Below are 27,186 nucleotides of genomic sequence, written 5' to 3' on the forward strand. Positions count from 1 at the left end.
GGGGGAGGCAGACCTGCCCCAGCTGCCCGAGAGCGAGCGGGCTGCGGGCGCGAGCTGCAGGAGGGGAGGCTGGGTGGACGGGGCGGGCGGCACCGGAGACCCTCCGGCAGGAGCCGGGCACGCGCCCGCTGGCCGGGGAAGCGCGTCCTCCGCGGGCCACTGCGAGCTCAAGTCCGGCCCTCTCAGGCTGGGGGGCGGGGAGCATCTGCAGGGGGCTGGGACGGCAGAGACCCTCCTCCCGCTCCCAGCCGAGGCTGGTCCCTCCCCCTCCCCCTCCCTGCGCGGAGGCGAGCGCGGCGGTGAAGGAGAAAGGGACGCCGGGCGCGCGCCGCCTCCCCCCCCCCCCGTCTGGGCAGCGGCAGCAGGCGCCCTGCATCGCCTTCGCCGGGCCGGACGGGAGCGGCGGCGGGATGGTGGTGCTCCTGGGCCGGCACCTGCCATCGCTGCTGGCGCTCTTCCAGAAGAGGCGGACGGGTGAGCAGGGCGGGCGCCGGCGCTTCCCTCCGGCCCTTGGGGTCCCGCTCGGGCCCTGCGCCCTTGGGGGGCCCGGGAATCGGGGCGGGCGCGGCGTCCCCAGGCAGCGGGTCTTGTGCCTGGACTTCTCCGACGGGGCCGCCGAGGATGTCCTGGGGACCCGCCCCAAAGGGGCTGCTGGGGGGAGCCGGGGGTCTCCGGAGCCCTCCCGGCTCCACGTGGCTAGCGCAGCGAGGGGCTCCCATTGTGCCCTCCGCCCTCGCCCCCTCCCACTCGTCCCTAGGGGCAGAGTGGGCAGCCCTGGGGGTGGAAGGCTGCCCCACCACCCCCGGACCCCCGCTGGAAAGTCCAGGGTCAGCCCGCTTGGCTGGAGCCCCCCCCCCGCTCGCTTGGGGTGGGCGGTCTGGTGGGGGCTCCAGTGGGTGAGCGCTGTAGCCAAGGGAAGGTGGCCTGGAAGCTGGGACCCCCCTCCAAATCTTGCCTGCACTGTGAGCTCACAGAGATGGAGCAGCTGCATGGGGAGGGAGCCCCTGCACAGAACCCTCTGGGTTCCGCTGCTGAACTAGGTTGCCCCCCCTCCCCCGCTCTGGGGCGAGTTGGGGACAGCAGCTGGTGACCTGCGGGAATGGGTCCGATCATCCTTTGCAGGCCAAAAGCACTGCGTGGCCACCAGGCTACATCTGGCCAGGCGTTTACGGCAAAACCTCCTTGATCCGGGCAGCCTGCAGCCCCAGGTCCTCTGAGCATTGCGGATTGTGGCATCCTCTGCCCGCGTTGTTGTGGGTAAAACTCCAGGCCCCTACAGGGCATCCTCTCCTCCTTCTGATTGGGGAGGAAGAGCCTTTGTGATGGGTGACTTAGGATCTCCTCCCCTAGTGTGGGCAAGGTCATGTTCAGGGCATGACAGAGAGAATGTTTCTGGATGCACTACATCGGGGTCTCCAAACTGCGGCCCGGGGGCCTCTATCTGGCCCCCATCAAGTAGCTGTACTCCAGTCGTCTGGAGGGGTTTCTGAGGGTCAGAACATCTGTACTCCAGTCGTCTGGAGGGTGTTCTGAGGGTCAGGGAGGCTATGCACCTCCCCTCAGAATACCTTCCAAAAGCCTAAAAACACCACTTCCTGGTTTTCCTGAAAAACCAGAAGTGACTTTTTGGGCCATCTGAAGGCCTTTGGTTTTCTGAGACTTTCTAATATATTTATTTAAATTTTGTATTTAATATGTATTTATTTTTTTGGTCCTCGACACCATGCCAGATATTTGATGTGGCCCTCTGGCCTAAAAGTTTAGAGACCCCTGCACTATATGACTGTGCCCTGGAATGGTTGGTCTTGAAACTGACCAGAGGCAACCCTGGACTTAATCTCTGTGGCACCCAGGACTCAATGCCCATTGCAAGCATAGCTGAACCAGCTTGGAACTGTGACCAGAATCCTGTTCTAGTTCAACACCTGTATGATTGGGAAAGGGTCCAAGGAAATCAATTGGGGCACTTTGGCTTCCAAAGAGGGGACTTCCTAAAAATGGGGGGGGGGGGCGGGAGCTTATGGATAGGATAGCAGGGCGAAAGAAAATCAAGAGGGCCGCACATCTCCAGAGTGCATAGAGATTATTTATAACCATAATCACAGAAGCTTATTTAGGATGTAGACCAGTAAGTTGGAAAGGCACCTTTGGATTCTTGAGGCAAGGCGCATGAGAGGGGGGTAAAGGGGATAATTCGTATCCTGGCCGGGGTCAAAAAGAAGACCCAGGAACCAAAGAAGAACCCGCATCTCAAAAAAGACATAGTGGAAATGGAAAAGGTGCAAAAGAGAGCGACTAAGATGATTTCGGGGCTGGGGCACCTTCCTTATGAGGAAAGGCTACGGCGTTTGGGCCTCTTCAGCCTAGAAAAGAGACACCTCAGGGGGGACATGATTGAGACATACAAAATTATGCAGGGGATGGACAGAGTGGATAGGGAGATGCTCTTTACACTCTCACATAATACCAGAGCCAGGGGACATCCACTAAAATTGAGTGTTGGGCGGGTTAGGACAGACAAAAGAAAATATTTCTTTATTCAGCGTGTGGTCGGTCTGTGGAACTCCTTGCCACAGGATATGGTGACGGCATCTGGCTTGGACGCCTTTAAAAGGGGATTGGACAAGTCTCTGGAGGAAAAGTCCATTACGGGATACAAGCCATGATGTGTATGCGCAACCTCCTGATTTTAGAAATGGGTTAGGTCACAATGCCAGATGCAAGGGAGGGCACCAGGATGAGGTCTCTTGTTATCTGGTGTGCTCCCTGGGGCATTTGGTGGGCAGCTGTGAGATACAGGAAGCTGGACTAGATGGGCCTATGGCCTGATCCAGTGGGGCTGTTCTTATGTTCTTAAGTACAATTCCCAGGAAGCCTTGCAGGTCTCTCGTTATCTGGTGTGCTCCCTGGGGCATTTGGTGGGCCGCTGTGAGATACAGGAAGCTGGACTAGATGGGCCTATGGCCTGATCCAGTGGGGCTGTTCTTATGTTCTTAAGGGGGGCCAGAAATATCCTGGGATCTTACATTTTCCTATCTCACCATGGGATGCTGGGTGCACAGCTGCTGCTGCTACCACAAGCTGTATGTGTTGGGCCAAGGAATGCATACATGACACTCCTTGACACACAAACCTGGGAGGAAACTGGCCTGCTACAGCAGCTCTTTGGCTTGCGCATCCACTAGCCATGAAGGAGCATGTAGGAGCTCAGGAACACAGCTGAGGGGCTACAGGTGCTGCAGATGTAAGCTTTGGTGAACACAGGACACTTTCTATTCCAGTACGATGATGCTGATTTTTTTGCAATATTTTCTATATTTATTACTACTAAAAGATTCCTACCCCGCCTTTCCTCCACTGAAAGTAGATGCCCAATTTAAAAGATTTTAGAGGGGCCCAGGAGTGTGTTTGGTTTTCTGTATTTCTGTATCCTGCTGCTGATGCTGCATGGGCAGGTAGACTTGGGCTTTGCATTGAGAAGCCTGGTAGACCTGGGCTCCAAAGACTTGTCCAGTTGTTAAGAACATAAGAACAGCCCCACTGGATCAGGCCATAGGCCCATCTAGTCCAGCTTCCTGCATCTCACAGCGGCCCACCAAATGCCCCAGGGAGCACACCAGATAACAAGAGACCTCATCCTGGTGCTCTCCCTTGCATCTGGCCTTCTGACATAGCCCATTTCTAAAATCAGGAGGTTGCACATACAATTGTTGCTACCCTGCCCTGTTCTGCTCCCTCCCCACCCCTGTTCTGCCTCCCCTCACCACCTTTCCCCACTCTGTTTCATCCCCTCCCCTTTGAAAGAAGCCCAAAAAAAGCTTTGTACCCCCTAATAAAATTCTGCTTAGAGGCCCTGCCTGGAGGATGCCATGTGCCTCATGAGTAACTGTGAAAGATGAGGACTTCCTTGTGAAAAGGAGAGACTTACCCAACTGAGAACGAAAAGGAGCACACACCATGGCAAAAGAAATGAATATAGAGGAGGAGAAGGCTAAACACAATGCTTTACAACATCAAAAGTGGGACACTTGCTAGCAAAGGCAGTTTCCACTGTTAGATGAGGGGGGGCTCAAGAAGGGGAGGTGCGGAATGAAGAGAACTGGAATGAACTCTGCATCTGTCTTTGTTACAGAAGATGTCTGGATGATGCTTGTGGCCTGAATGGACTTTCTCAGGCAGTCCAAAGAACTGAGTCAAAAAGAAATGGCAGAGAGGAGATTCTAGATGAGCATATTGACGCATTAAAAGTGAATGTATTGTTGGGTCCGGGTTCTTAAGGAACTCTAACGTGAAATTGCTGAGCTTCTTACAAGAATACGTAACATCCTTAAATCAGCCCCTGTGCTCAAGAAGTGGAAGGTAACCAGGGTAACATCATATTTACAAAAACATGTGCACAGCTTGGGAGTTCTGGAGTCTTAGCTCTCCCTGGAAAATCGGGTGGCAGAAATTGCTAGAAGTGCATTCACTCAGTTTAAGCTGGTGCCCCAACTGAAACCATACTTGAGCTGTTCGGACCTAACTACGGTGACCCATGCTTTAGTACCTTCAGGACTGGAGTACTGCAACGCACTCTATGAGAGGCTATCTGCTAAAACAGTTTGGAAGCTGCAATTACTGCAGAGTGCAGTGGCCCTAGCGGTTACGGGGGCCAGACATTATGACTTGGCTAGACCACTGCTCCAGCAGATATGCATCCAATTCAAAGTGCTCATTCTAACCTTTAACGCCCTCCATGACTGGGGTCCAGGCTACTCGAAAGACCAACTTCTTCCATACCTTCCAGCCGTCCTCTCAGGTCAGCTGAAGGGGCTCTTCTACAAGTGCCGCCTTTGTTCCAAGTGAGAGGAGTGGCAGCTCAGGGGCAAGACTTCACTGTGGTGGTGCCACAGCTGTGGAATGCCCTCCTGGGGGAACTGCTCCCTAGCTCATGGCTTTTCAGTGAGGGCTCAAAACCTTCCTGTTCCATCTGGCATTTGGCTGCTGAGCGGATATTGCCTTCTGCAGCTCTGTCAGACTTGTGGCATGATGACCGTTCCCCCCTGGCTCAATGAGTTCTTTTTCCTTTAAATTTTGCTCTGTTTGATATTCTTTACTTTTAACCATGTAATCTTAATGTTTTACTGCCTTGTTTGATATTTTTACTTGTTATGATACTCTGTTCTTGACTATAAAGCTTTATAAGCCACCTTGGGCATTTGCTTGGGCATGGGAAAGATGGAGTTTAAATTTCTTAAACTAAGTAAAAAAATAAAAATGATAACATTATTAAGAATATAGAAGAACAAGTCTTGCTGAGGGAGACTCAGCATGGCTTCTGTAAAGATAAGTCCCACCTTGCTGAACTTCTAGAATTCTTTGAGAGTGTCAACAGGCAAGTGGATAGAAGTGACCCAACCAATGTTGGACTTTTTGCTTGGACCTTCAAAAGACCTTTGCCTTTGGCAAAGTACCTTGCCAAACGTTCTTGAATCACCTTAACGTTAGGGGCGGGTTATTTTATATATTGGTAATTGGTTAAATAGAAATAAAAGGGGAATTTTCATATTGGGGGAAGTACAAAATGGGATTGCCCAAGGATCTGTATAGGAACCAGTGCTTTTAAACTTATTCATAGGTGGTGGGGGAGGGGAACAGGGAGATGGCCAAGTTTTGAGGATGGCACCAAACTATTCCAGGTGGTAAAAAACAAAGCAGATTGTTTGGCTACTATTGAGGGTCAAGACTCAGGGTCACTCTGCTCTGCCTGCATGTTCAGGGTCTGCCTGCCTTCAGACGCCTTCTGGAAGAGGAGTCAGCCTTTCCCTTCTGCTCGGAGGCTTCCCAGAGGCAGCTGGTAAAACAGGATGCTGGGCCTTTGACCTGATCCAGCAGAGCTTATGTTCTTAGTTCCGTGATGGCTACACATCCAGGTTGGATTTGTATGTGCGGCACTGAATAAAGTTCCGATCACAAGTCACAAAAGTACTTGCTCTGCACTGATATTCTTCAGCTGAGCAACCCTCATGTGCTTTGACGGGATTTTCCATCAAAACGTGGGTGTTTGTTTATCCAATTTTTATCCCGCTTTTCTCCTCAAGGCACTCAAAGCTGCTCACAACAATATTAAAATACAATTAAAATATAAAATCCAAAATACATGTTAAAAACATAAGTATGAAGAACATAAAACCTGCCATTGCCTGGCACAGTTGTAAAACCAGGATGTTTGCTGGAAAAGGAATGTTTTTGGACCTCGCTGGAAGGCTTCTAAAGAAGGAGCTGATCTTAAGGGGGGAATTCAGTTGTTTAGGTGCCACTACTGAAAAGGCCCCGTTTCATGCTGCCACCTCTCTTATCTCTGTAAGTGATGGCATCCCTCTTTGATGACTGGATGGAATGGGCCAGATTATATGGGAAAAGACAGTCCCTCAGATATGCTGGGCCCAAGCAGTAGAAGACTTTAAAGGTCAAAGCACCTTGATTGGGTCTGAAAAGGAACCAGCAGCCAGTGCAGTCACTGAAGCAGCAGTCCGGCAGAAGCAAACCAACCACCTAAGCAGCCGCATTCTGTGCTAATTGCAGCTTCTGAACTGTCTTCAAGGGCAGCCCTATGTAGAGTGTGCTACAATATACTTACCCTGATTATATAGTGGCATTAACCACCATGGCCAGATCCAACTAGAGCAGGTGCGGCCACACCTGGTGCCCCCGCTGAAGCTGGACAAAGCCCCCAGCTGACACCTGAGCACCCAAGAGCATCTATGAGTCCAGGAGAACCCCCAGATTGTGGATCTGCTGTTTCAGAGGGAGTGTGAACCCATTCAAAGCAGGGCAATAATCCAGGACCTGCCTCCTGGATTTCTGAACCCTCTTTCAGAAATCCATGAGGCTGTTTGGAAATGAATTTGCCGTTGAAGGGAACTTGGGCCTGTTTGTGCCCGTCTGCCAGATAGCCTTGGGCTGCCGCGCTCCTGCTTAAAAGATCTGAAATCACTTTATTGGATGACTTTTGAAATTTTTTAATTAAGCTGTTAATTGTCAGTATCTCCATAAATTTGCATGTGGACAAACATTCTGATGCACAGAACCGAAAGAAATGTGGGTGATACAGTAACAGAAGAAATACCTGAATAGGAGAGTTCCTTCTTTGCGGGCAGAAGGCTGCAGTTCCAGCCTCTGGCTGGGAAAGAGGGTGCCGTTCTCTGCCGACAGTCATGGATCAGCTTGAGATTTGGCATCTGGTCTAACCCTAGAAGAGGGTCCTTCCTGATGATACCCACTGCCATCATTTCTGAACTGGCATGAAAATGAATTTTGAATGTGTAAAAGGGCCTGCCACCTGACCAGGGCTGCAATTTTACCCACACTTACCTGAGAGTAAGCACCATTGGTTATAAGGGGACTTATTTATGCATAGGAGTGGACTATAAAAGAGCTCTGTGAACACCCACAGAAAAAAATTCTTGGGTCTTTCCTGGACTCTGCTGGCGCTCCTGAATCTGTGGCCCTGTGTGTATCCCTGGGCTCTTTCTCTTCCCAGGGGCCTGGCTGCTCACAGGCTCTGCTCCCTGTGGAGGCTGTCCTTGAATTCTGCTAGGGGGGGTGCGCGGTGAGACATCTGGTAAGGCCTCGCTTTGGTTTTCTGCTGGGGCGGGAGAACCAGAGGAGGAACTGGCTGGCTCCAGGAGTATTGATCCTGCTGCTAGGGTGAGAACAAAGATGGGGGGGGGTGGAGACGGAGAGACAGGAGGCCAGGGCTGAGCCAGTACCTTGAGGCTGATGGGGTGACCTTGAGCAAGTAGCATGCCCCTCCCTTGTCTCAGGGTGGTCTTCCTCCGCAGGGGACTGGTCTGTGTCTCCAGTGGTGCAAGACCACTCGTTCATTCTTTCTTATTTCCGCAAGGCTTGTCATTTTGTTCTTCTCTGTCCTTTCGCTCGAAACACTGTTTTGTCTCTGGTTGGAATCTTGTGCTGCTGCTCTCAGTGGTGGAGCGGGGAGGGAAGCTGCTCTAGGCTTGTTGTCCAGGCCAGTAGGTTGTTGCCCAGCAGATACCAGCTAGTCCAAGCCAGACAACCCCTTTGATGGCTGGATATTGGAGACTCTCTCTCTCTCCGTGTAAGACAGCAGGCCCTCCCTCCAGGCAGTCCCTTTGCCAGGGGTCTGGCTTGAACTTTCTCCTTTGTGAAACCCTCACCCTCAAGAAGCTGCAGTTTTAGCTGCTGGTCTTGTGACTTTTTTTTCTGAGGGTGTTGAGCGCCAGGGCTTGCTTTATGTCCTGCTGCGAGACTGCCTATTGTTACGTGCTAGGTAGCTGGCAACAACCGGGGGGGGGGCACCCTCTTGCCCACTGGTGAACCCCCGGAAGCTGGCCCTAATGAGGACTGAATAGGCACTGCAAAACCTCTCTCTGCTTGCAGCTTGGGACAGGAGCAGTCAGCACTGGCCTAGGAAACCGAGGGTCTGGGGAGGCTTTGGGGAACTGGGCAAGATCTGCCTTTGGTTGATCCAGCACAGCTAGTGCTCTGCTTCCTCTGTGCTTGCGGCCTTCAGATCTCCTCCACTTTGGTCTCCATGACACCTTTTCCTGGCAGCACTCAAGCATGTGTGTGTGTGTGAGGGTGTGGTCTGAGTGTATTTCTTATTAAACACATGTGTGAAGTGTGTTCATGTGCATTTGTACATAAAGGTGTCTGGTAGGAAGGTGGCTGCACCTGCCCACAGAGTTAGCCAAGGAGCTCCAGTGCCCCGGATGGCCCACTCAGTGCGGTCCCCTTTTATCACAGCGCGTGAGCTGCTGCTGCCTCCATTCCTCTTCTCCTGTTCCTGGGTTGTGAAAGGCAGGAGAGTGGAGAAGGAAGGGTAGAGATGCTAATCTAGCATCTCTCCTTTCCTTCATGCTCTGTCCCCTTCCTTTTCCAGGGAGTGAGAGGGGCAGGGGGTGGGAAGAGACAGGTGGCAGGTATTGCAGCCAACTGGCTTCTTTAGGCAATTGCCTCAGTGGGCTCGTGGCTGGGACAGTCCTGTCTGCCAGAGGACAGTCTCTCTGGCAGAGCTGGTCTTTGTAGCAGTGACTGTGATCACCTTGCAGTCTGTGATCACCTTGCAGTGATTGCACCTTGCACCTGCACCTTGCAGGGCATGGGGGAGGCAGCATGGGGGAGGGGTCTGGCCTTGCAGAGCATTCCAGGATCACCCTGTGCCGTTAATGCGGTGGGTTAATTGGTTCTGGTATTCCCAGAATGTCACCTTAGAAAGATGGGCTATACCTGAAATCGAAATAACCGTTAAGGGCTGAGTGGGTGGATGGAACTGTTGGGCAGGAGTCCTTGGGTGTGTGGAAAACTACAGCAGGTAAGAAACATGTTTTCAAGAAGAGAGGTGGCTTGGACGCAACTTCCTTGCTTTCTCTGGAGCACGCTTTAGTTTTCACCTAGATCTGCAGCTCTTCTTGTCAGGGCTCAGGTTGGGTCATTTCATTTCCTGCTTGCAATTCATTCATGCACAGAGATAAGGAAAGAGTGGTGTGTGGCCTGAATTTTTGGGTGTCAGAAGCCCCCCCCCTCCATTTCTGGCTTTGGCAAGGAAACCAGCAATTGATCCAGTTTAATGCCCATGTGGATAATAAGAGCTGTATTAGGGCTGCAGCCCCTTCTAAGTGGTTTTTTCTTTTCTGCCTTGGTATTTAATTTTCACTGCCAGTGAGTGAACCCCTCCTTAACGCTGCTCTTAAAATCTGTTCTCTACTCTCCGGCTCCCGCCCCCATCATATAATTGCTAATTAGAACTGAGTTCCATCTTGCGCTGAATAAAAGCAAAGCATATAATAAAATGATAAAAGTGAGACATATTCAACTGGGGATGAAAACATCACTTTTTTGAACCAGGAAAAAAGCTCACACCTAAAAGCAGATTTTCTCAACTCCAAATGTTGGGCTGGAAAACTGAGGCTGTGTCTGTCACTGGCATTTGGCTTCCAATCAGGTCTTACACTCACAGTCTGTTGTTGGTTTTGTCTGAGAAGTTGTTGCAGATCAGCAACACCCTGGATTTGAATTGGAAAGTAAAATATTTCTTTACTCAGCGTGTGGTCGGTCTGTGGAACTCCTTGCCACAGGATGTGGTGCTGGTGTCTAGCCTAGACGCCTTTAAAAGGGGATTGGACAAGTTTCTGGAGGAAAAATCCATTACTGGGTACAAGCCATGATGTGTATGCGCAACCTCCTGATTTTAGAAATGGGTTATGTCAGAATGCCAGATGCAAGGGAGGGCACTAGGATGAGGTCTCTTGTTATCTGGTGTGCTCCCTGGGGCATTTGGTGGGCCGCTGTGAGATACAGGAAGCTGGACTAGATGGGCCTATGGCCTGATCCAGTGGGGCATGTTCTTAAACTACAATTCCCAGGAGGCCTTGCAGGTCTTATTGTCTGGTGTGCTCCCTGGGGCATTTGGTGGGCCACTGTGAGATACAGGAAGCTGGACTAGATGGGCCTATGGCCTGATCCAGTGGGGCATGTTCTTAAACTACAATTCCCAGGAGGCCTTGCAGGTCTTATTGTCTGGTGTGCTCCCTGGGGCATTTGGTGGGCCACTGTGCGATACAGGAAGCTGGACTAGATGGGCCTATGGCCTGATCCAGTGGGGCTGTTCTTATGACCCACCAACCCTATTTTAAGACTTGAGCATCTTGAGGGGAAATGGGGATCAAGGAACGTTGGAGCTGGTTCTGGAGAGCTGTTGACTGATCAGTGCCTTCTGGTACACCTGCTTTGGGTCTGCTCAGCTTTCCCCGTCATGTTTCCCAGTATTGATTCTGGGAGTGGCTTGTGGAGGGGACCAGGCAGTGTGCCACGTGCTGCCTCTATAAGCCAGACAGCCTCGCTGGCTTTGCGTGTGTGCAGGGCGTGCATGGAAAGTGCACAGACGTTTCTGGTATCAGTCATGTGATGCTGCCCTGGGGCGCTTGGGCTTATTCAGTGCCCTGGTTTTAAAGGCCCAGGCACTGCAGACAGAGTGGGGCACGGGTTGCCAGTGGAGAGCAGCAGTGGTGTCAGGTCACCTCGGCAGCAGGCAACTGTAAGGGGATCCGGAGGGCTGTCATGGTTACAGAAGCAGCTCTCCTGCCGGTCCCAGGAGCACCTCCAGATGCTGATTGTTTTCTTAGGGATTCCTCTCCTCTACCAGTCTCAACTGTTGACGCAGCACACAGGACAGCAAGCCCAATGAGTACTGGCTCCAGGGGAAGCTGCTCATTCTGGGCTAGACCTGTCGTCCCCCCCTGCTCCACAGTGGCTACACAGGCTGGTGGCAGCTCCCCAGGGCTTCACTGGAGGGGTTTTCCCAGTCCTGTACTGGAGGAATTGGACCCAGGACCTCCAGGCTGAGCCATCGGTCCTCCCCATAGGGAAAAAGAAGGTGGGGTAACAGGTTACCCTACAACCTGCCCTTGACTGCTGTCTTCCATGCACACTGGCCAGGGAGTACCTTTCATAGAACACTCCTAGCCTTTCTTCCTAGTAACGCCTGTAGCTTTGGACTACAAAGCTGAAACCCAGAGGGTGAGCGAAGCTTGCTCTTTCCAGCGCGCTTTAATGCGCGGCCCCCACAGGGTGCTCTGTACTGGACTGAAAGCTCCAGTAAGGGAGACCCTGGCCAGAGGGCTGCAGGTAGCCCAGAGGTGCTTGTGTGGCAGTTGCTTGCTCGAGGACGCCCCCCCCCCGGCTTCAGGTAGGTAATTACATACAGGCACTGAGAAAGGCTTTTGAGGTATCTGGAGAGTGGATCCAGTGATGTCATTCATAATTATGGCTGTTGTGACCATTGATAGTGATCGTTAATTAACCGATGTGGTGACGCAAGTGCAATGTGGTGGTGTTGTGGTCCTTGTGACTGATATTGTTAGTTCTGATTTGTGGCCTGTTCACAGGTCCAGGTCTTGGGGTGAGCAGCCAGACTGCCTTAGCACCGTCTATGGCCCCGTGCAAGTATGACAATATGGCTTTCGCCTCCGGTGGCGGGCGGGCAGAGGGAGCACACTGCCTGCCTCCTCCTGTTCAGCTCGGCCACTCCCCCACTTCCAATGCCTGGATTTGAAAAGGAAGGGGGGAGCAGGGTAGAGGAGGGCCTTGGAGACTCCTAGGAGAGGTTTGGCACATCAGAGACGCTCTGGGCTTGTCAGAGATGTCCTAACCCGCCCCTCACCTCTCCTTCTTACTTCCTTTTCTGCTCCAGTCCCCTCTTCCTGTCTGAGCCTTGGGACCAGGGGGAGGATCAGTGGAGAGGGTGGCTGTTGTGCTGCGAGGTAAAGAGTGTTTGGTGCTGCAAGTGGGGGGGGAGGCGGTGGCATTTGGCACAGAGAAGTTCTGGGCTGGCCCTCATTTTACAGAGGGGCAACTGAGGCCCAGAAAGACCGGGTCGAATCCTCCTCCTTGTCTTCCCTGCGATTCCGGGTTGCTCAGCTGTGCAAGTGAATCACCAGGCTGGCTGACCCACAGCTCTGTGCTTTGTTTCCAGGAGCTGCAAAGGCTGAGAACGGGAAGCGTCTGAGCGTCCAATACAAAGCCGGGGAGGAGCAGCCAGACAATGTCTTCTTCCCCAGCAGCCGCCCCCCACACCTCGAGGAGCTTCATATCCAGGCCCAGGCTGGGCTCAAGTCCCTTCAGAATCAAGGTACTGGCTGCAGGGCTGACAGTTGGGGGGGTTGACTGCCCTGGCCCTGAGACCCTCCTTTATCCCAGAGCCTTCACCCTGCTGGCGTCTTGGTTTTCCCATCCAGCTGTGCAACTTGCTCCCTTCCTTCATGTTCTTTGCATGAGACTTGACCTGCTTGGAGCCCCAGAATGTACCCCTCTAGGCAGGCAGCTAGTGCCCTTGCACACACACTACTGCCTCTGGTGATGCTGTCATCCCTGTTGTTCTTCGGCCTTCTTTTACTCTCCCCATTCTGAAATTCCAACTGACGTGCTTGTCCGTAGGAGGCGGTGAGATCCTGAAAGGGTTTGGGGGCAGTTGCAAAACCACGGCTTGATTTGGTCAAAAGCAGTGGGCCATGTTGACCAAGGAATGCCTTGTTGACAATACCGCTTGCAAGCTTCAGAGTTACGCAGAGCTCTTCTTCAGATGGAGGGTTTACAAAGTGTTGAAAGGGAGGAAAACATGGGAACCCCCTCTGATACAGAAACTGTAGACAGCTGGGCTGGTCCATCAGGAGCCAGGGACAACCGGGTCATGCCTTTGAGGAGCATCAACTAAAGTGTCACAAAGTTGTGAGCCAGACCTCCAGGACTCTTCTTCAGAATTAATGTTCATGTAAACAGCAGTAGATGCTGGACAGGAAAAGCTGGTGGGGGAGGGGAGGGTTGCAGTTCTGGTGTCTGCATAGCTGACCTGTCCAGGAGGCTTGCCAGGGTAGCAAGTGGGCTTCTGCCTACTTGCCCATCTCTGCTCCTCCTCCTCAACCTGCTCCCTGGGTTTGAAAAGGCAGAACGAAACAGAAGTGTGGAGGAGAGAAAACCACTCACTCTTCTCTCCACTTTCTCTTCTGTTAGGTCCGCCTCTTATTCAAATACAGGAAGCGGAAGCAGTTGGGAGAGCAGGTTGAGTGTAGGTGGGCTATTTCCCTGCTGTTTCGCCACCTGAGGCAGCTGTCTCAGTCGGCAGCATGGAGGGGCCGCCTCTGGTTGGTCTGCCTTGCTGAAAGCGTTCCTCTCCTGCTCTTGCGGAACTTGGGCCTGAGTTTGGCCCCAGTGCCAGGATTCCACCCTGACGTGTGCCGCTCAAGGGAGGCTGCCTCTGAGTGTGTGCAGACTGTGTCTTGCTCACCGGTGAATACCTGCCGCAGCCCCTACACTTCCAGGGGCAAGTGCACAGGAGCCGCCTCTTCCAGGCAGGTTGGAGAATCTCTGCAGGGCTGCTTGTTGGGCAACCTGAATGTTGCCTCCACGGCGCTTTCCCAGTCTGGGGCATGTCGGGATGATGGTGGCGGCCAAGGGGAGTTTGTGACTCCCACTTCTGGAGGTGGTTCCCACTCATGGTGACTCTGCCCACCCCAGAGACCAATCTCAGCACCTTCCAGTCTCAGCAAAGTGTGTGCAGCTGCGCACGACAGAGGGAATGTGGCAATACTGGGCAGAGTTCAGTGTCTAGGTGCTGGTGGCAGGCGAGCACTGATGGCGCTCGTGCCGTTTTACCTGTGAGGCCAGAGTGGATTTCAGGGAGAGTCGCTGAGGAGGGTATTTGGGGCTGAGGGAGAGATAAGGAGTGGGGTTCTAGTTTGGGCCTGCTGTTCTCCAACCTCCTCCCCACGTCTTGGGCACTCTGGACCGGAATGGAGAGGCCTCCGGTCCTCCCTCAGCGAGCTCTGTTTTGATTTATTTTTTTTTTCCTGCTGCCTTTTAGAAAAACAGAAGCAGACCAAGCGGGCCTGGGACCACAGTGACACCGGGAGCATTCAGGTGAGAAACCCCTTGAGGGACCAGCCTGCATTGCTTGCCCCGGGGTGCACTGCTGCACTTCTGTGTTGCTGCTGCATCGCGGGGAGGGAGCTGCCTCGCTGAGGCTGTTCTGTCCTGCCTGCTGCCCCAGGGACAAAGTGCTCTGTGATGTCCGCTAGTGTTGTCCCTGGGCTGTGGGCACAGCAGACACCCCGCGGTTCAGTAGGCCACGTCCACCAGCCCAAAGCCCAAGAGGGCATACGCAAGTGACAGTGGCTTGCAGAACCTTCACCGCCGTGGGTAAGTCGGCAGTAGGGTCAGGTCAGGAGGATCTGGCCCTCCCCCGGAGTGAAAGAGCTGGTGTGGGTCTAAGGAGGCTCATAGGGGACTAGGTGGCCTATGGGGGGGGGTAGTAGAAAGATTTTTCACTGAGTTCTCCTGGGCAGTCTGGTCCCTGGCTGATCCAGAGCACACCCAGCCAGCTGTGATGGCAATGCTGTGTTCTCTGGGCCGCCATGGGGGAGAGTGGGGTTGCCCATCTCTTTCTGTGCTGGTTTTTGGGAACAGACTGTACATGAGACCAATTGACATATCCCCTCCTAGATGGCAGGCAGGCAAAGATCACCTCCATTAGCCTTCACTGCTTCTCTTCCTCCCACCCCCTGGATTGGAGGAGGAGGGGGACAGAGAGGAAGAGGAAGTGTGGAGGAGAGGAGACTGGTGGTTGTGTCAGAGACACTCTTGGTCCTCCACTTTTCTCCACTCCCGCTTCCTCCTCTGCTCCATCCCCCCTTCCTTTTTCAAAATGGAGAGAGGGTGAGAGCATAGGGTGGTGCCCCACCGTGGCTACTGGGAGGTCTTTGGTCAGCAACATTTCACAACAGTGCAAACAAGCAAAGTTCACCTGTACCACACTCAGCTGTCTTTCCCTGCCAATATTCAGGGCACTCTGGGTGATGTACAAAGGTACCTAAAATACAATGAAACAGCAGGAGGATCCTCACAGAAGCACAGTAGTGCAAAGTAGTAGTAGCAGAGTAGTGCTTTTCTGCACAACAGTGCAACTGTGCAAAGCAACACAGTGCCACAGGGGAGGGCATCAGAATGCAGGTTGCGCCTGTTGTCTTGTGTGCTCCCTGGGGCGTTTGGTGGGCCGCTGTGAGATACAGGAAGCTGGACTACATGGGCCTTTGGCCTCATCCAGCGGGGCTGTTCTGATGTTCTTAACACAACTGAAACAAGAGTAATGGACAGGGCAGACGTCCGTCTGAAGAACAAGCACCCGCGGTGCCCAGATCCTAGTTCTTGACTCTGTCCTGAAGCAAGGGGAGCATTTTGCACAGCTTTGGAAAGTCAGTGTGGAGAGGGGGGTGGTGATGCACCTGTCACTGCCCCTTCCCCAGGAAGGCTAATCGGCTTTCCCCATGCGATGGGAGCAGGAGCAGGACCTCTTTGGGAAGACCTCCAAAGGCCTGGTGTGGGGGCTGATAGAGCAGGAGGTTCTCCCTGAGGTATGTGCAGGCCCTTTTGGGACAAGATGGCGAACCACGGAGAGACCTTAGAAGCGGCAGCTCTGCAGGCAGAAAGTCACCAGGCTGCATGCAACTCTTCCTGGGGAGGGGGGGCAGGGGGGCAGAGCCTGGCGAGGGGGGATTGTGCCTTTTCACTCATGCTCTTATTATGTTTGTCTTGGCTGCAGTCAACTGGACTTTACCCCTCAACTTTCCCTGCACTTGAGACCAGCAGGCTGGCTGCCTGCCCTCCATCTTTGAGCCCCTACAACTTGTGTGCAAAACCAGAGTCCCCTCCCTGTGCCCTTTTCCATGGGTTTCATGGCCTTTTCATTGGAATGGCACCTGAGCCCTTGCAAGCAGCATCAAGGTGGGGCAGTGCACTGGTCTAGCACGCAAAGCATGATTGACAAGCAGCGCCACCCAGTGGTCAGGCAAGGCATTCCTGCCTCTGTCCACAACTGGCTTCCTCACTATATTTTCTCCTTCTGGAAAGAGGCAACTAGTGACTGCTGCCATATGGCAGTACCCTTGGGGTTGGAATCCCTGCACCTGTTCCCTTGATGCAAGGAGTCTTGCCAGGTTGTGTGTCCAGGCATGAGAGGTGCGACTTGAGGGGAGCCCTGCAACAAGTCTGGTTATGCTAACTGCTTTCTGAATGACGTTGTGTGGAAAAGCAGCACAGAAGCATTCTTAATTGTAACAGCAGAAGGAAGTCTCAGTGTGTTCCAGGTGTAGAGGAGCAGGTTTCAGGGCAAGCCAGGGCAAGAAGGAGTCACAGAGAGATTGATCTTCTTGCATGTTCCTCTACTCTTCCTTTGGCCTGCAGTCCTCCCGCTCGTCAGCTGAGGGTGATGATCTCTCCATCCAAAGCAAGACCCCCTCGTGCTCAACGGAGACGGCCTCCGAGGACGCGCTCTCCGTCCGCTCAGAGATGATACAGCGGAAAGGTGCTGCTGTGTGGAGATATCCTGGGGGGCGTGGGGGGCACCATGCAGATCTACAGGAATGAAACTGGGCTTGTGGGGGTTGGGAAGCTTGCCGTCCTTGTGGGCTTGTGGGGGTTGGGAAGGCCGCCTTAGGGCTGAGGGGGTCAAAAGCCAGCCGTAGACGCCACATGCTTCCCCAAGGTACTCTTGAGAATCCCTCACCCATCAGGGCAGGAGTGAGGGGTTCTCTTTGGTCTCTTGCTCCTGTGGGGATGGGTGTCAACTCTCCTCTGCTCCTGGCGACCTTTCCTCTATTAGCCTTCTCTGCCCCCGTCCCCTTTCTTCCCTTTCCAGGCTCCACCTTCCGACCGCATGACTCGTTCCCCAAGTCCCTAAAGGGAGAGAAGAGGAGGAGGGAGCGGAGGACCACTGTCCTGGGGCTACCTCAGCACGTGCAGGAGGAACTCGGTAAGCAGAAACCCCCCTGCAGGGGACTGCAGAGGGGAAACAGTTCTGGCTTTTGCGTTGTAAGATGTGAACTTGGCAAGTGGAAAACAAATTGGGGAGAGAGAAATGGAAAGGGGTGAGGCAGGAAGGAATTGAGACACGCACAGGGCGTCTAATCAAGGAAGCAAGGTTTGGCAAACATTTACTTACTTACTTAAAAATGTAACCGCCACCCCATAGTGCTTTCTTTTTCAAACTGTGGGTCAGGACCCGCTAGGTGGGTTGTGAGCCAATGTCAGGTGTGTCCCCATTCATTTCAATATTTTATTTTTCATATACAGTGGTGCCTCGCAAGACGAAATTAATTCGTTCCGGAAGTCGTTTCGTATTGCGAAAATTTCGTCTTGCGAAGCGCGGTTTCCCATAGGAATGCATTGAAATTTAATTAATGCGTTCCTATGGGCAAAAAAAGTCAGAACAAAGTCAAATTTGGTTTACAAAGCGTTTATTAAGTGCTCTTTAAAGGCATACATAAAAAAAAGGCCATAGAAAAAATTCGTCTTGCGAAGCACGGCATAGAAAAATTCGTCTTGCAAGTCACCAGAAAAAATCGCAAAAACGCTTTCGTCTTGCGAGTTTTTCGGTGCGCGAGGCATTCGTCTTGCGAGGCACCACTGTATTAGACTTGATGCTACCATAGTATGTGATTGCATTTGGGGACAAGTTACAGACTTGTACTTCTAACAGCTACTATGTATATCTTTTAACAGTGATAGTAAATGGGACTTACTCCTGGGTAAGTGTGGGTAGGATGGCAGCCTAGGATTGTTAAGAGTGTTCCTGCTTGGTGATGTCACTTCCAGTCAAGACATCACTTCTGGTGGGTCCTGATAGATTCTCATTCTCCAAAGTGGGTCCCGGTGCTAAATGTTTGAGAACCACTGCCATAGTGGGTTGCCCAGGATGGCTTTGGGGCTAATTGAAATACAGAGGCGGGAGCCCCTCCTCTGTCCTCACTCCCCATCTTCCCCCTCAAACTGCTCCCAGGCTGCCCCTGGGCCTCTGGCCTCACTGCTCCTCTCTCTGCCTCCAGGTCTGAGCAATGGACATGGCTCGAAGAAGCGCCCTGGCAGCATCGCTGTCAGGGTCGTCCCGCCTGCTCAGCCCCTTCTGAACGGTGCCAAAGTGCCCGACCACTCCATCCACATTCCCACCATCGACGGGAAGCTGCAGCCCCCAGCGGTCCCCGAGGGGGGCGCCCGTGTGTCCCTGCAGGCCCTCGAGGCGGAGAAATCGGACTCGGCCCTCCAGCGTCACATCAACCGCCTCTACTACGACGACTCCTTGCTAGGGCGCAAGACGGCGGCCAAGCTGTCCCCCCTGACCAGGCCCAAGTCACTGGCCGTGCCCTGGATGACCACCCAGTCCAGCTCCCCGGAGCTGCTTCGGCCCGTCATGTCCATCTCACCGCAGGGCACCTACCTGTCCAAGATAATCCCCAACGCCATCATGCCGCCCATGGTGGACGTCATTGCCATCTCCCGCAACCGGGTGCGCACCCTCAGCCGCTGCAGCCTGGCAACGGCCAGCCCGGCTTCTGTGCGCTCGGTAGGGCGCTTCCCTTCCATGCCTGGCAGCCGGGAGCACTCCTCTTCCAGTGACAACTGGAGCCACTCCCAGTCCACCGAGACGATTGTCTCCAACACCTCCACCATTTCCTCGCAGGGGGGCACCGGCAGCAGGAAGAGCGAGGCTGGGCCCAACGGCCATGCCCAGGCGACCACCAAGCCCGACCTCGACCAGCTCAGCGCCTACAGCTTCACAAGTGGTGCCGGTTCCAACTGTGCCAACGTCAAGGCTGCTCCTCCCTCACCCAGACTCCTGGGGGTGCGACCACCAGGCAGCAGCGGCCGGGCCTCGCCGGCGTACAGCACCAGTAGCGTAGCCGATGGCTCGGACAGCATGAGTGTGCGGAGCGACCGCTCCTCGACCCGCAGCGTCTCCCTCAGGAAGCTGAAGAAAGCCCCAGCGCCGCCACGGAGGACGTACTCTCTGCACCAGAAGGCCCAGCAGCTGGAGGCGGAAGGGGCGCCCAGGGTGATGGGTCTGCCCCCAAAGCCTGAGCGCAGGCCCCAGCGGGAGAGCAGTGAGGCTTGGGCCCTGGCGCGACTGGGGAGCCCTGGCCTAGCGGGGGAGGATGACGTCTTCTCCCCCTCCTCGCAGAGCGAGACCAGCAGCCTCCGCTCGGACAGCTTGGTCTCCGCAGCTGACGTCGGCTCCCCGGTCACCTCTCGCGGGAGCCCGCTGACCCTGGACAAACTTCACGAGGAGGACCGGCTGAGCACTGGCAGGCCGCAGGAACCGCCCTCCAAGCAGGGCTCCCCTGACCGCTTCGGCCGCACCATGTCGCCCTCCAGTGGGTACTCCAGTCAGAGCGGCACGCCCACCCTGCACACCAAGGATCTCAAGGCCCAGGCCTCGTCCCCCGGAAGGAAGAGGCCGCAGCCGAAGAAGCCGGAGAGGGGCAGCTCCCTGCAGTCACCGGGGCTCTCGGTCTCCTCCTCCCTGACGTCCTTGTCCTCCTCAGCCTCTGACCCAGCCCCTGCCGAGATGACAGGCCTGCCTGCTACCTGTGAAACCCTGGTTCCAAGCAGGACGGACACGTTTGTTATCCCGCCTCACCCCAAGGTGCCTGCCCCCTTCTCCCCACCGCCCACCAAGCCCCAGCTGACAGAGTCAAACCCTGCAGCCTGCTTGTCGTCCGCTGCAGGTCAAGCCCACCCACAGCCGTCAGTCCTAGCAAAGCCCGGTGGTGGGTCACCGCCTCCGTCGCCCCCTCCGGCCTACCATCCTCCGCCACCCCCTGCAAAGAAGCCTGATGCGAGCCCCGAGCCCCCTGCCTCCTCGGAGACGGAGCCGGATGCTCCTCCGGAGCCCCTGTGGCCCCCACCGCCCCCGCCCCTCCAGGACGAGCACGACCTCTCCATGGCAAACTTCCCGCCCCCAGAGGAAGCCTTCTTCTCCCCACCGGCTCCGTCAGAGCCGCAGCTCCTCGCTGCTGCAGGACCACCCCCTGCCAACACCACCGAGGCTCCTTCTGCCCTGGAGCAGCCCGCTAACCAAAGATCGTCTGCCGAGGAGGCCAGAGGTTCCACCGCGTCACCCTCCTTCTCCTCAATGGTGTCTTCGAAGATCCAGCAGCAGCAACAGGGTGCCCTGGACCCCTCGGCACTGCTGGCCCCGAGAGCGGAGTTGCCTCTGCCTCCAAAACTCCCTGCTGTCTCCCTGGGGGACACACCTGGCTCCCAACCCAGCCCCAGGACGGCTACAGCACAGGCACCCCTTCTACCCTCAGGCCTCTCGGCCCAGCCTAGCCTTAACAAGCCTGTGGCCAGCAGCCCCCGCCAAGACCCCAGGAAAGAGCCGGCCTCTCGCAGCAAAAGCAGCTCCACGCCCAAGGAGGATGCCAGCCTGCCCATCGTCACGCCTTCCCTGCTGCAGATGGTCCGCCTGCGCTCAGTCAACATGGGCACCCACGGCCCTGCGCTGAGCCCGGCTGCGACCCAGGCCCCAGCGGCAGAACAGAATGGACCCAGTCCGGCCAGCAACGGCAAGCCAGGGCAGCCTGCACCCCAGAAGCCCATACGCAAGGCACTGTCCCTGCGGGTGCCCCCGTCGGCCTCCCAGGGAGCAGGGCCTTCGAACCTCTTGCACAATGCTGTGCGCCTGAAGGCCGCCACCTTGTCTTCCAGAGAAACGCCGAACCTCAGCATGGTGGCGGACAGGAAGGCGGGCACCCCACTAACTTTGCCGGCTTCCTCTGCAGCCGCAGCGCCTTCTCTTGATGAGGCCAGGGACAGTCCGGTGTCCCCCTTGCTCAAGTCCCCAGCCTCCACTGCCAGCTTCATCTTCGCCAAGAGCCCCAAGAAGCTGGTGATTGAGACGCCGTCGTTGCCGGAAGCCCAGGCCAGTTTGCAGAAGAGCCTAGTGGCGGAACTGATGACCATCTCTGGCCAGCGGTCCATGGCCTCCCTGGGGCCCAAGCAGCAGCAGCCGGGCATAGGGAAGCCCCAAGCTCAGAAGAAGCCCCAGAAGGTGCCCCCTCCCATCGCCAAGAAGCCTTTGCTTGCCCCGAGCAGCCCCCTGCCTTCACCCCAGAGCCCAAAGCCACCAGGAGCCGAGGAGCTGAGCGACTCCTTGCCAGCAGTCAGGGACAGGACTGAGCAAGAGGAAGCTGTGGTCAAGGAGGCTGGGAGGGTGGGGAGTGACAGCCCCCCAGCAGGGCCCGAAGCCCCACCAACGCCAGGTAAGAGGCTCAGCCCCGAGGGCCTTGTGTCACGAGGGATCTTGCAGGGATGCCTGTGGGAATGCAGGGAGTGTCTCTCCAGAGGTTGGGCCACTTTGCTTAGCAGTGCATGTGCCAATTGGTGCTGGCTCTCCAGGGTTTCTTGGGTGGTGGCTTCTGACACTGCTAGAGCTTGAACTCTGGTAAGGAGAGGGCTGCACCTGCATGCACTGCTCCAGCCTCTTCCTGGATTTGAAAAGGGACCCTGGAGCAGAGGAGGAAGGAAGTGTGCAGCAGAGGAGAAAGAGGGAGCTGGAGTGGGGAAGAGACCGCCACCTCTGGGCTTCCTCCTGTTCATCCATCTCAGATCTGGGAAGCAGGAGCAGCAGCAGACTGGTGTGTCATCTGGTAAACAGGGGTAGCATTTGGCATGTGCAGCCCCTTCAGTCAGGGCCCGGCTGGCTGAGCACCGTTTCCTGCAGCCAGGAGGGCAAGGAGATTTCACGCCCTGCCTCCGTGTCTCATGTTTCGCAAAATGGAATCAATTGTGCAAAACGGCAAGCGCTGCTGACTAAATGGTGCAGATTTTAATCATTTGAGCCAGAAATCGAAACCATCGTTTGCTGCTACGGAATTCAAATGCTGCAAGTGCAAAGCCTTCAGGTTTTGTGTCGACTCTCACTGTGGCACGTGTGCAGCCCTGAAAATTGTTCCCTTTTTGCAGTGGGGCTGGAGGGAGGAGGGCTTGAGCAGGGCCGTCAGTGGGGTGGAGCAGACCTTGGCTTGAAGTCCCAACTCCAGGGACCGCTGATGACTGCCACTGACTGTGTCCAGTTCTGGCAGGTTCCTGATGGCACCTTCCTTATGAGGTGCAGCGGCAGTGAAGAAGGCCAATTCTATGCTTGGGATCATTAGAAAAGGTATTGAGAACAAAACGGCTAATATTATAATGCCGTTGTACAAATCGATGGTAAGGCCACACCTGGAGTATTGTGTCCAGTTCTGGTCGCCGCATCTCAAAAAAGACATAGTAGAAATGGAAAAGGTGCAAAAGAGAGCGACTAAAATGATTACTCAGCTGGGGCACCTTCCTTAAGAGGAAAGGCTACGGCGTTTGGGCCTCTTCAGCCTAGAAAAGAGACGCCTGAGGGCAGACATGATTGAGACATGCAAAATTATGCAGGGGATGGACAGAGTGGATAGGGAGATGCTCTTTACACTCTCACACAACACCAGAACCAGGGGACATCCACTAAAATTGAGTGTTGGGAGAATTAGGACAGACAAAAGAAAATATTTCTTTACTAAGCTGGTGGTTGGTCTGTGGAACTCCTTGCCACAGGATGTGGTGATGGCATAATAATAATTATGATAACTAGGTATTTATATACTGCCTTTCTGGTCATCGAATTACTCCTCTGACTTTATTCAAGGCGGTTTACATAGGCAGGCATTTCTACGTAAATCCCTGAAGGGGATTTTTACAGTCATAGAGGTTCTCTCTTTCAAGAACCAACATTTCAGAATGGATCTTCCTGGTTTGGTCCCACTTCTGGCCTCCAGCTCTCCCACGCAGGGTGACAAGCAGCTCCATCCCTCACATGGAGGGCAGCCAAGACGCTTCTTGCTCACACCAAGAGCAGGTGGAATCACTCAGCTCGGCTTGTCAGCTGCTTCAAGGTCTCGCCATTCTCAGCCGTTCAGGGAGCTGCCTGCGACCTTCTGATGTTATCTTCAGGCTAATGGAGGCTCTACCCTCTAGACCAGACCTCCTGCCCATCTGGCCTGGGTGCCTTTAAAAGGGGATTGGACAAGTTTCTGGAGGAAAAATCCATTACGGGTTACAAGCCATGATGTGTATGTGCAACCTCCTGATTTTAGAAATGGGCTAAGTCAGAATGCCAGATGCAAGGGAGGGCACCAGGATGAGGTCTCTTGTTATCTGGTGTGCTCCCTGGGGCATTTGGTGGGCCGCTGTGAGATACAGGAAGCTGGACTAGATGGGCCTATGGCCTGATCCAGTGGGGCTGTTCTTATATTCTTGACTACAATTCCCAGGAAGCTTTGCAGGTCTCTTGTTATCTGGTGTGTTCCCTGGGCATTTGGTGGGCCGCTGTGAGATACAGGAAGCTGGATTAGTTGGGCCTATGGCCTGATCCAGTGGGGCTGTTCTTATATTCTTGACTACAATTCCCAGGAAGCCTTGCAGGTCTCTTTTTATCTGGTGTGCTCCCTGGGGCATTTGGTGGGCCGCTGTGAGATACAGGAAGCTGGAATAGATGGGCCTATGGCCTGATCCAGCGGACTGTTCTTATGTTCTTATGACTTGACCCTTCTTGTTGCAGACACTCGGGAGGAGACGGCGTGAAGGAACAAGCCCCTGTGGTACGGTTGCTCTCGACATACAGGAATTTGAAAAACACAAACATACCTCAGGGACCAGAGCAAGCCAGAGGAGGATCCTGAATGGATGTGGTGACAAGGAAGAGAAAGCGCCTTAGCCTCTGATGGCCTTGATATTTATGCAAAGATTGTGTTGGTTTCACTTTCTGCAATGATAGAGCTTTATTTTACATCTTACGACAAAGTAGCACAACAATTTTCCCTGCCACCTCCCTGTTTCCTTATTGTGAGGGCTAGAACCTTGAGCAGCCTCTCTTTGGCTGGGTTTGCTGGTGTTTTAATTTTCCAGTTGGAGGTTTTTTGTGCATGAGGAAAAGACTTGGTTTTTCCCCCTTCCATTAAGAGAGAGAGGGAAGGAAGATCGACTGGTAAAAATCAAACCAGCTTTGGGGGTGTGTTCCAGAGGGTGCTTCCCTCTCTTTCGCAGGGTGGCATTGCCAGCTGGCCAGGGTGAGTGGGAGAGAATTGCCTGCTCTTGTGCGCCCAGAATTGTATGAAATGGAAGCACTTTTTGCAGTCGGGTCTTAGTCAGCTGTCGTGGCTGTTGCAGAACCATCCTCAGTTTCCCAGGTGTTTCCTGGGCCTGGCTCTGTTCTGCTTGCACCCTGCGGCCTGTTGCACTTGCAACGCTTGCACTGAAGGGGCCCTGCTGGATAGATAGCTTTGATGATGATGATTGAACTGGAAGATGATGCAGTGACTGGTGTGTGTGCGTATAGAATCAGAGGTGGAATTCCACTGTACAGACCTGTCCCTGACTAGGCAGCTGATTCTGAGCAGATGGGGGTCGCAAAGGGGCTGCCCTGGAGGCTGTTACCTGGTTCTGATGTTATCCTGTCCTAACACAAATTAGAGGGATGGAGGCTCATGGGATGCAGGTACCCACGTGGAAGGGCGTTGGTGTATTCCTCCACCTCTTCCCTGCCTGTTTTCCAGCTCCAGATCCATTCCCTCTGCCGGGAGCAGAACTGTCCACTGAGGACAGCTTTGCCCCTCTTTGGATTTGCCCTCAAGCCCTTTTTCTTGAGACGGAAAGAGAAAGCTCAGATGAAGCAGCTCCGAGAGGGGGGAAATAGTATTATTGAATGTAAGAGGCCTGGAGGAGGGAGGCTGAGACCGGCAGCCAGAGCAGCACAACACTCAACTCTTCACTGCCAACCTGGAGAAGAAGTCCAGTGAACGTCGCCTCAAAACCATTCCAGCCCTGGGGAATGGGGCCAGCCATGGGGCTCCTGAGTGGTGTGGGTTGGGTACCTCCTGCCCATGAAAAATGAGAGATGTTGGGTGATTCCAGCATCTGAAGGTGTATTTTCTGGGGTAATGAGCCTGGAGGTTCTTGGAGCACAGCAGTGGCAGTACAGACAACAGCTGGAGGGGAGGAGCTGCAAGTGTGCAGTGGAGGAAGTGCCTGGGTTCACCTCTCCTTCTTGGAAGCCTGAGCCGCACTGCAAGGCCTGGTCTCCGCACAGGACAGGGCTCGAGCTGGAAGCAAACTGGAAGCTGGAAGTGGTGAGGCCTGGGCTGGCAGAGCTGGTGCCAACTCTTGTGTGCATCTTGCTGTGTGCATTTCTTTTGTGGCACGGGCTGCAGGAACCTGCGAGACCAGCTTGAGAAAAGGCAGGCGGCCACCCCGGCAGCCACAGCTCTGCCACGACCCCTCGTCCCCCCCTTTCAAGCAGCAACTTTCGGACGTGCCTCGTGGGATGCCTCTTGCCCACCTTGACACTCGCCTGCATTGCAGAAGATCCCGGGGGAGGGTTGTGGGCGCAAAATCAGGTTGCACGAAGTAGGTAGGGGCTGGCCCTGTCGTCACCCAACACTCCTCTGGGTCTGTTTGGGATGGAAGAGCAGCTCTTGAGGAAGCTGTCGCAGGCTCTGAGAAACCCACGCATCCCCCAAAGCACAGCCTGAAATCTTGGCTGGGTAGTGTGAAAGGGCAGGGCAGAAGGTGGCTTTCCTGCCCCAGGCTGCCGCCATCACCACTGCCCCACATTCATGTTGACACCTAGAAAAGAATGCGTGCCACTTACTGCCTGAGGGGGAGGGATGCCTGCACCACTGTGCCCCCCTCCACCAGTGCCTCGAGGAAGGCTGGCACTTGCGGCACTGCTTGGAATTGCCATGCTACTCAAAAGCCACCCAACCTCGCTGGTGCTGACTTCCAACCTCGTGTGCCTGATGTTACAAGTCCTAAGTAACATCTTGGGGGGGGGGGGAAATGGCCTCCCCACTCCATCTTGCCTGGGCTGCAGCAGCCATGAAAAAGGTACATCTCTTCTTCCTCGTCAAGTGGGGGTGCCAAAGGGCACCTACTACTCCCTCTTTCCCGGACTCCTGAGATGCAGCAGTACCTTGGAAACTGGAGAAGGGAGGGGGGATGAAACAAGAGGGTCTGGGGGGCAGCAGCTGAGCACACAGCATTTTAAAATGAGACCAAACTCTGATTTCCCCCCCCCTTAATGCCTTTTTTTCTCCTCTAGAGACATTTGATGACAGATTTATATACTTTTAAAATTCGGGGGTCATTTGATTTCCATGATTGAAAAATTACCTTTGAGAAAGGGAAGTGTGAAAAAGGACAGTCAACTCCATTTAACCAAGTGTCTTTGTAAAGATGAATGATTAAATCTTGCTTGCTGTCTCTTTTAATTCTTGGCTGTGACAATTTTTTTTTTGGGGGGGGGGAATATTGTTAATCAAAAACTACTAGTTCAAAAAGAATGGAAGGGCAAGAACACCTTCCCTTCAGCTGCCCTAAGCAAGCTTTGTGTTGATGCAGTGTCACTTCCTGCCAGCCACTGCTGGGTCTTGGGGGAACAGCAGACACACATGCAAGGCGAACTGGTTAGGGAAAGGCATCTTGGGACTGTGGGAGGCAGCAAAACACACTAAGTGGGAAGTGGTCAATCTTGGCTTACAGCAGGGTCTCAACCAGTGGTACTTGAGGTGGTGTCTGGTGGTATTTGCAGGACTCCTAGATACCCACTACCTGGGAGTGAGACAAGGAATGTGACACAACAGTGGTAAGAGGCTCAGGACAGTGGACAGAGCTTCAACGCATGCCTTTCCATGTTCAAAAAAGCCCTCCCTTCCACCTTGAGCTTTTTGCTGTTGTTTGACACATCATACCTGTCTTCCCAACCCAGAAGTAACTGGCAATGATGTCAATGACAGTTATTTCCAGTGGTGCTTTGAATAA

General features: G+C 54.2%; 1 protein-coding gene across 1 annotated transcript; it reads left to right on the top strand.

The window, feature by feature from the left end:
• Positions 1-300: 300 nt before the first annotated feature.
• On the top strand, positions 301-26,636 carry NHSL3 (NHS like 3). The gene is made up of 7 exons (XM_066638612.1): positions 301-474; positions 12,494-12,649; positions 14,378-14,433; positions 16,753-16,873; positions 17,207-17,320; positions 18,393-21,605; positions 23,930-26,636. Exons 1-7 carry the CDS (start codon positions 411-413, stop codon positions 23,950-23,952), a joined length of 3,747 nt encoding a protein of 1,248 aa, XP_066494709.1. The 5' UTR covers positions 301-410; the 3' UTR covers positions 23,953-26,636.
• The last annotated feature ends 550 nt before the right edge of the window (positions 26,637-27,186 follow it).

This window comes from Tiliqua scincoides, chromosome 10 (genome assembly GCF_035046505.1).
Source record: "Tiliqua scincoides isolate rTilSci1 chromosome 10, rTilSci1.hap2, whole genome shotgun sequence".
Classification (NCBI taxonomy): Eukaryota; Metazoa; Chordata; class Lepidosauria; order Squamata; family Scincidae; genus Tiliqua; species Tiliqua scincoides.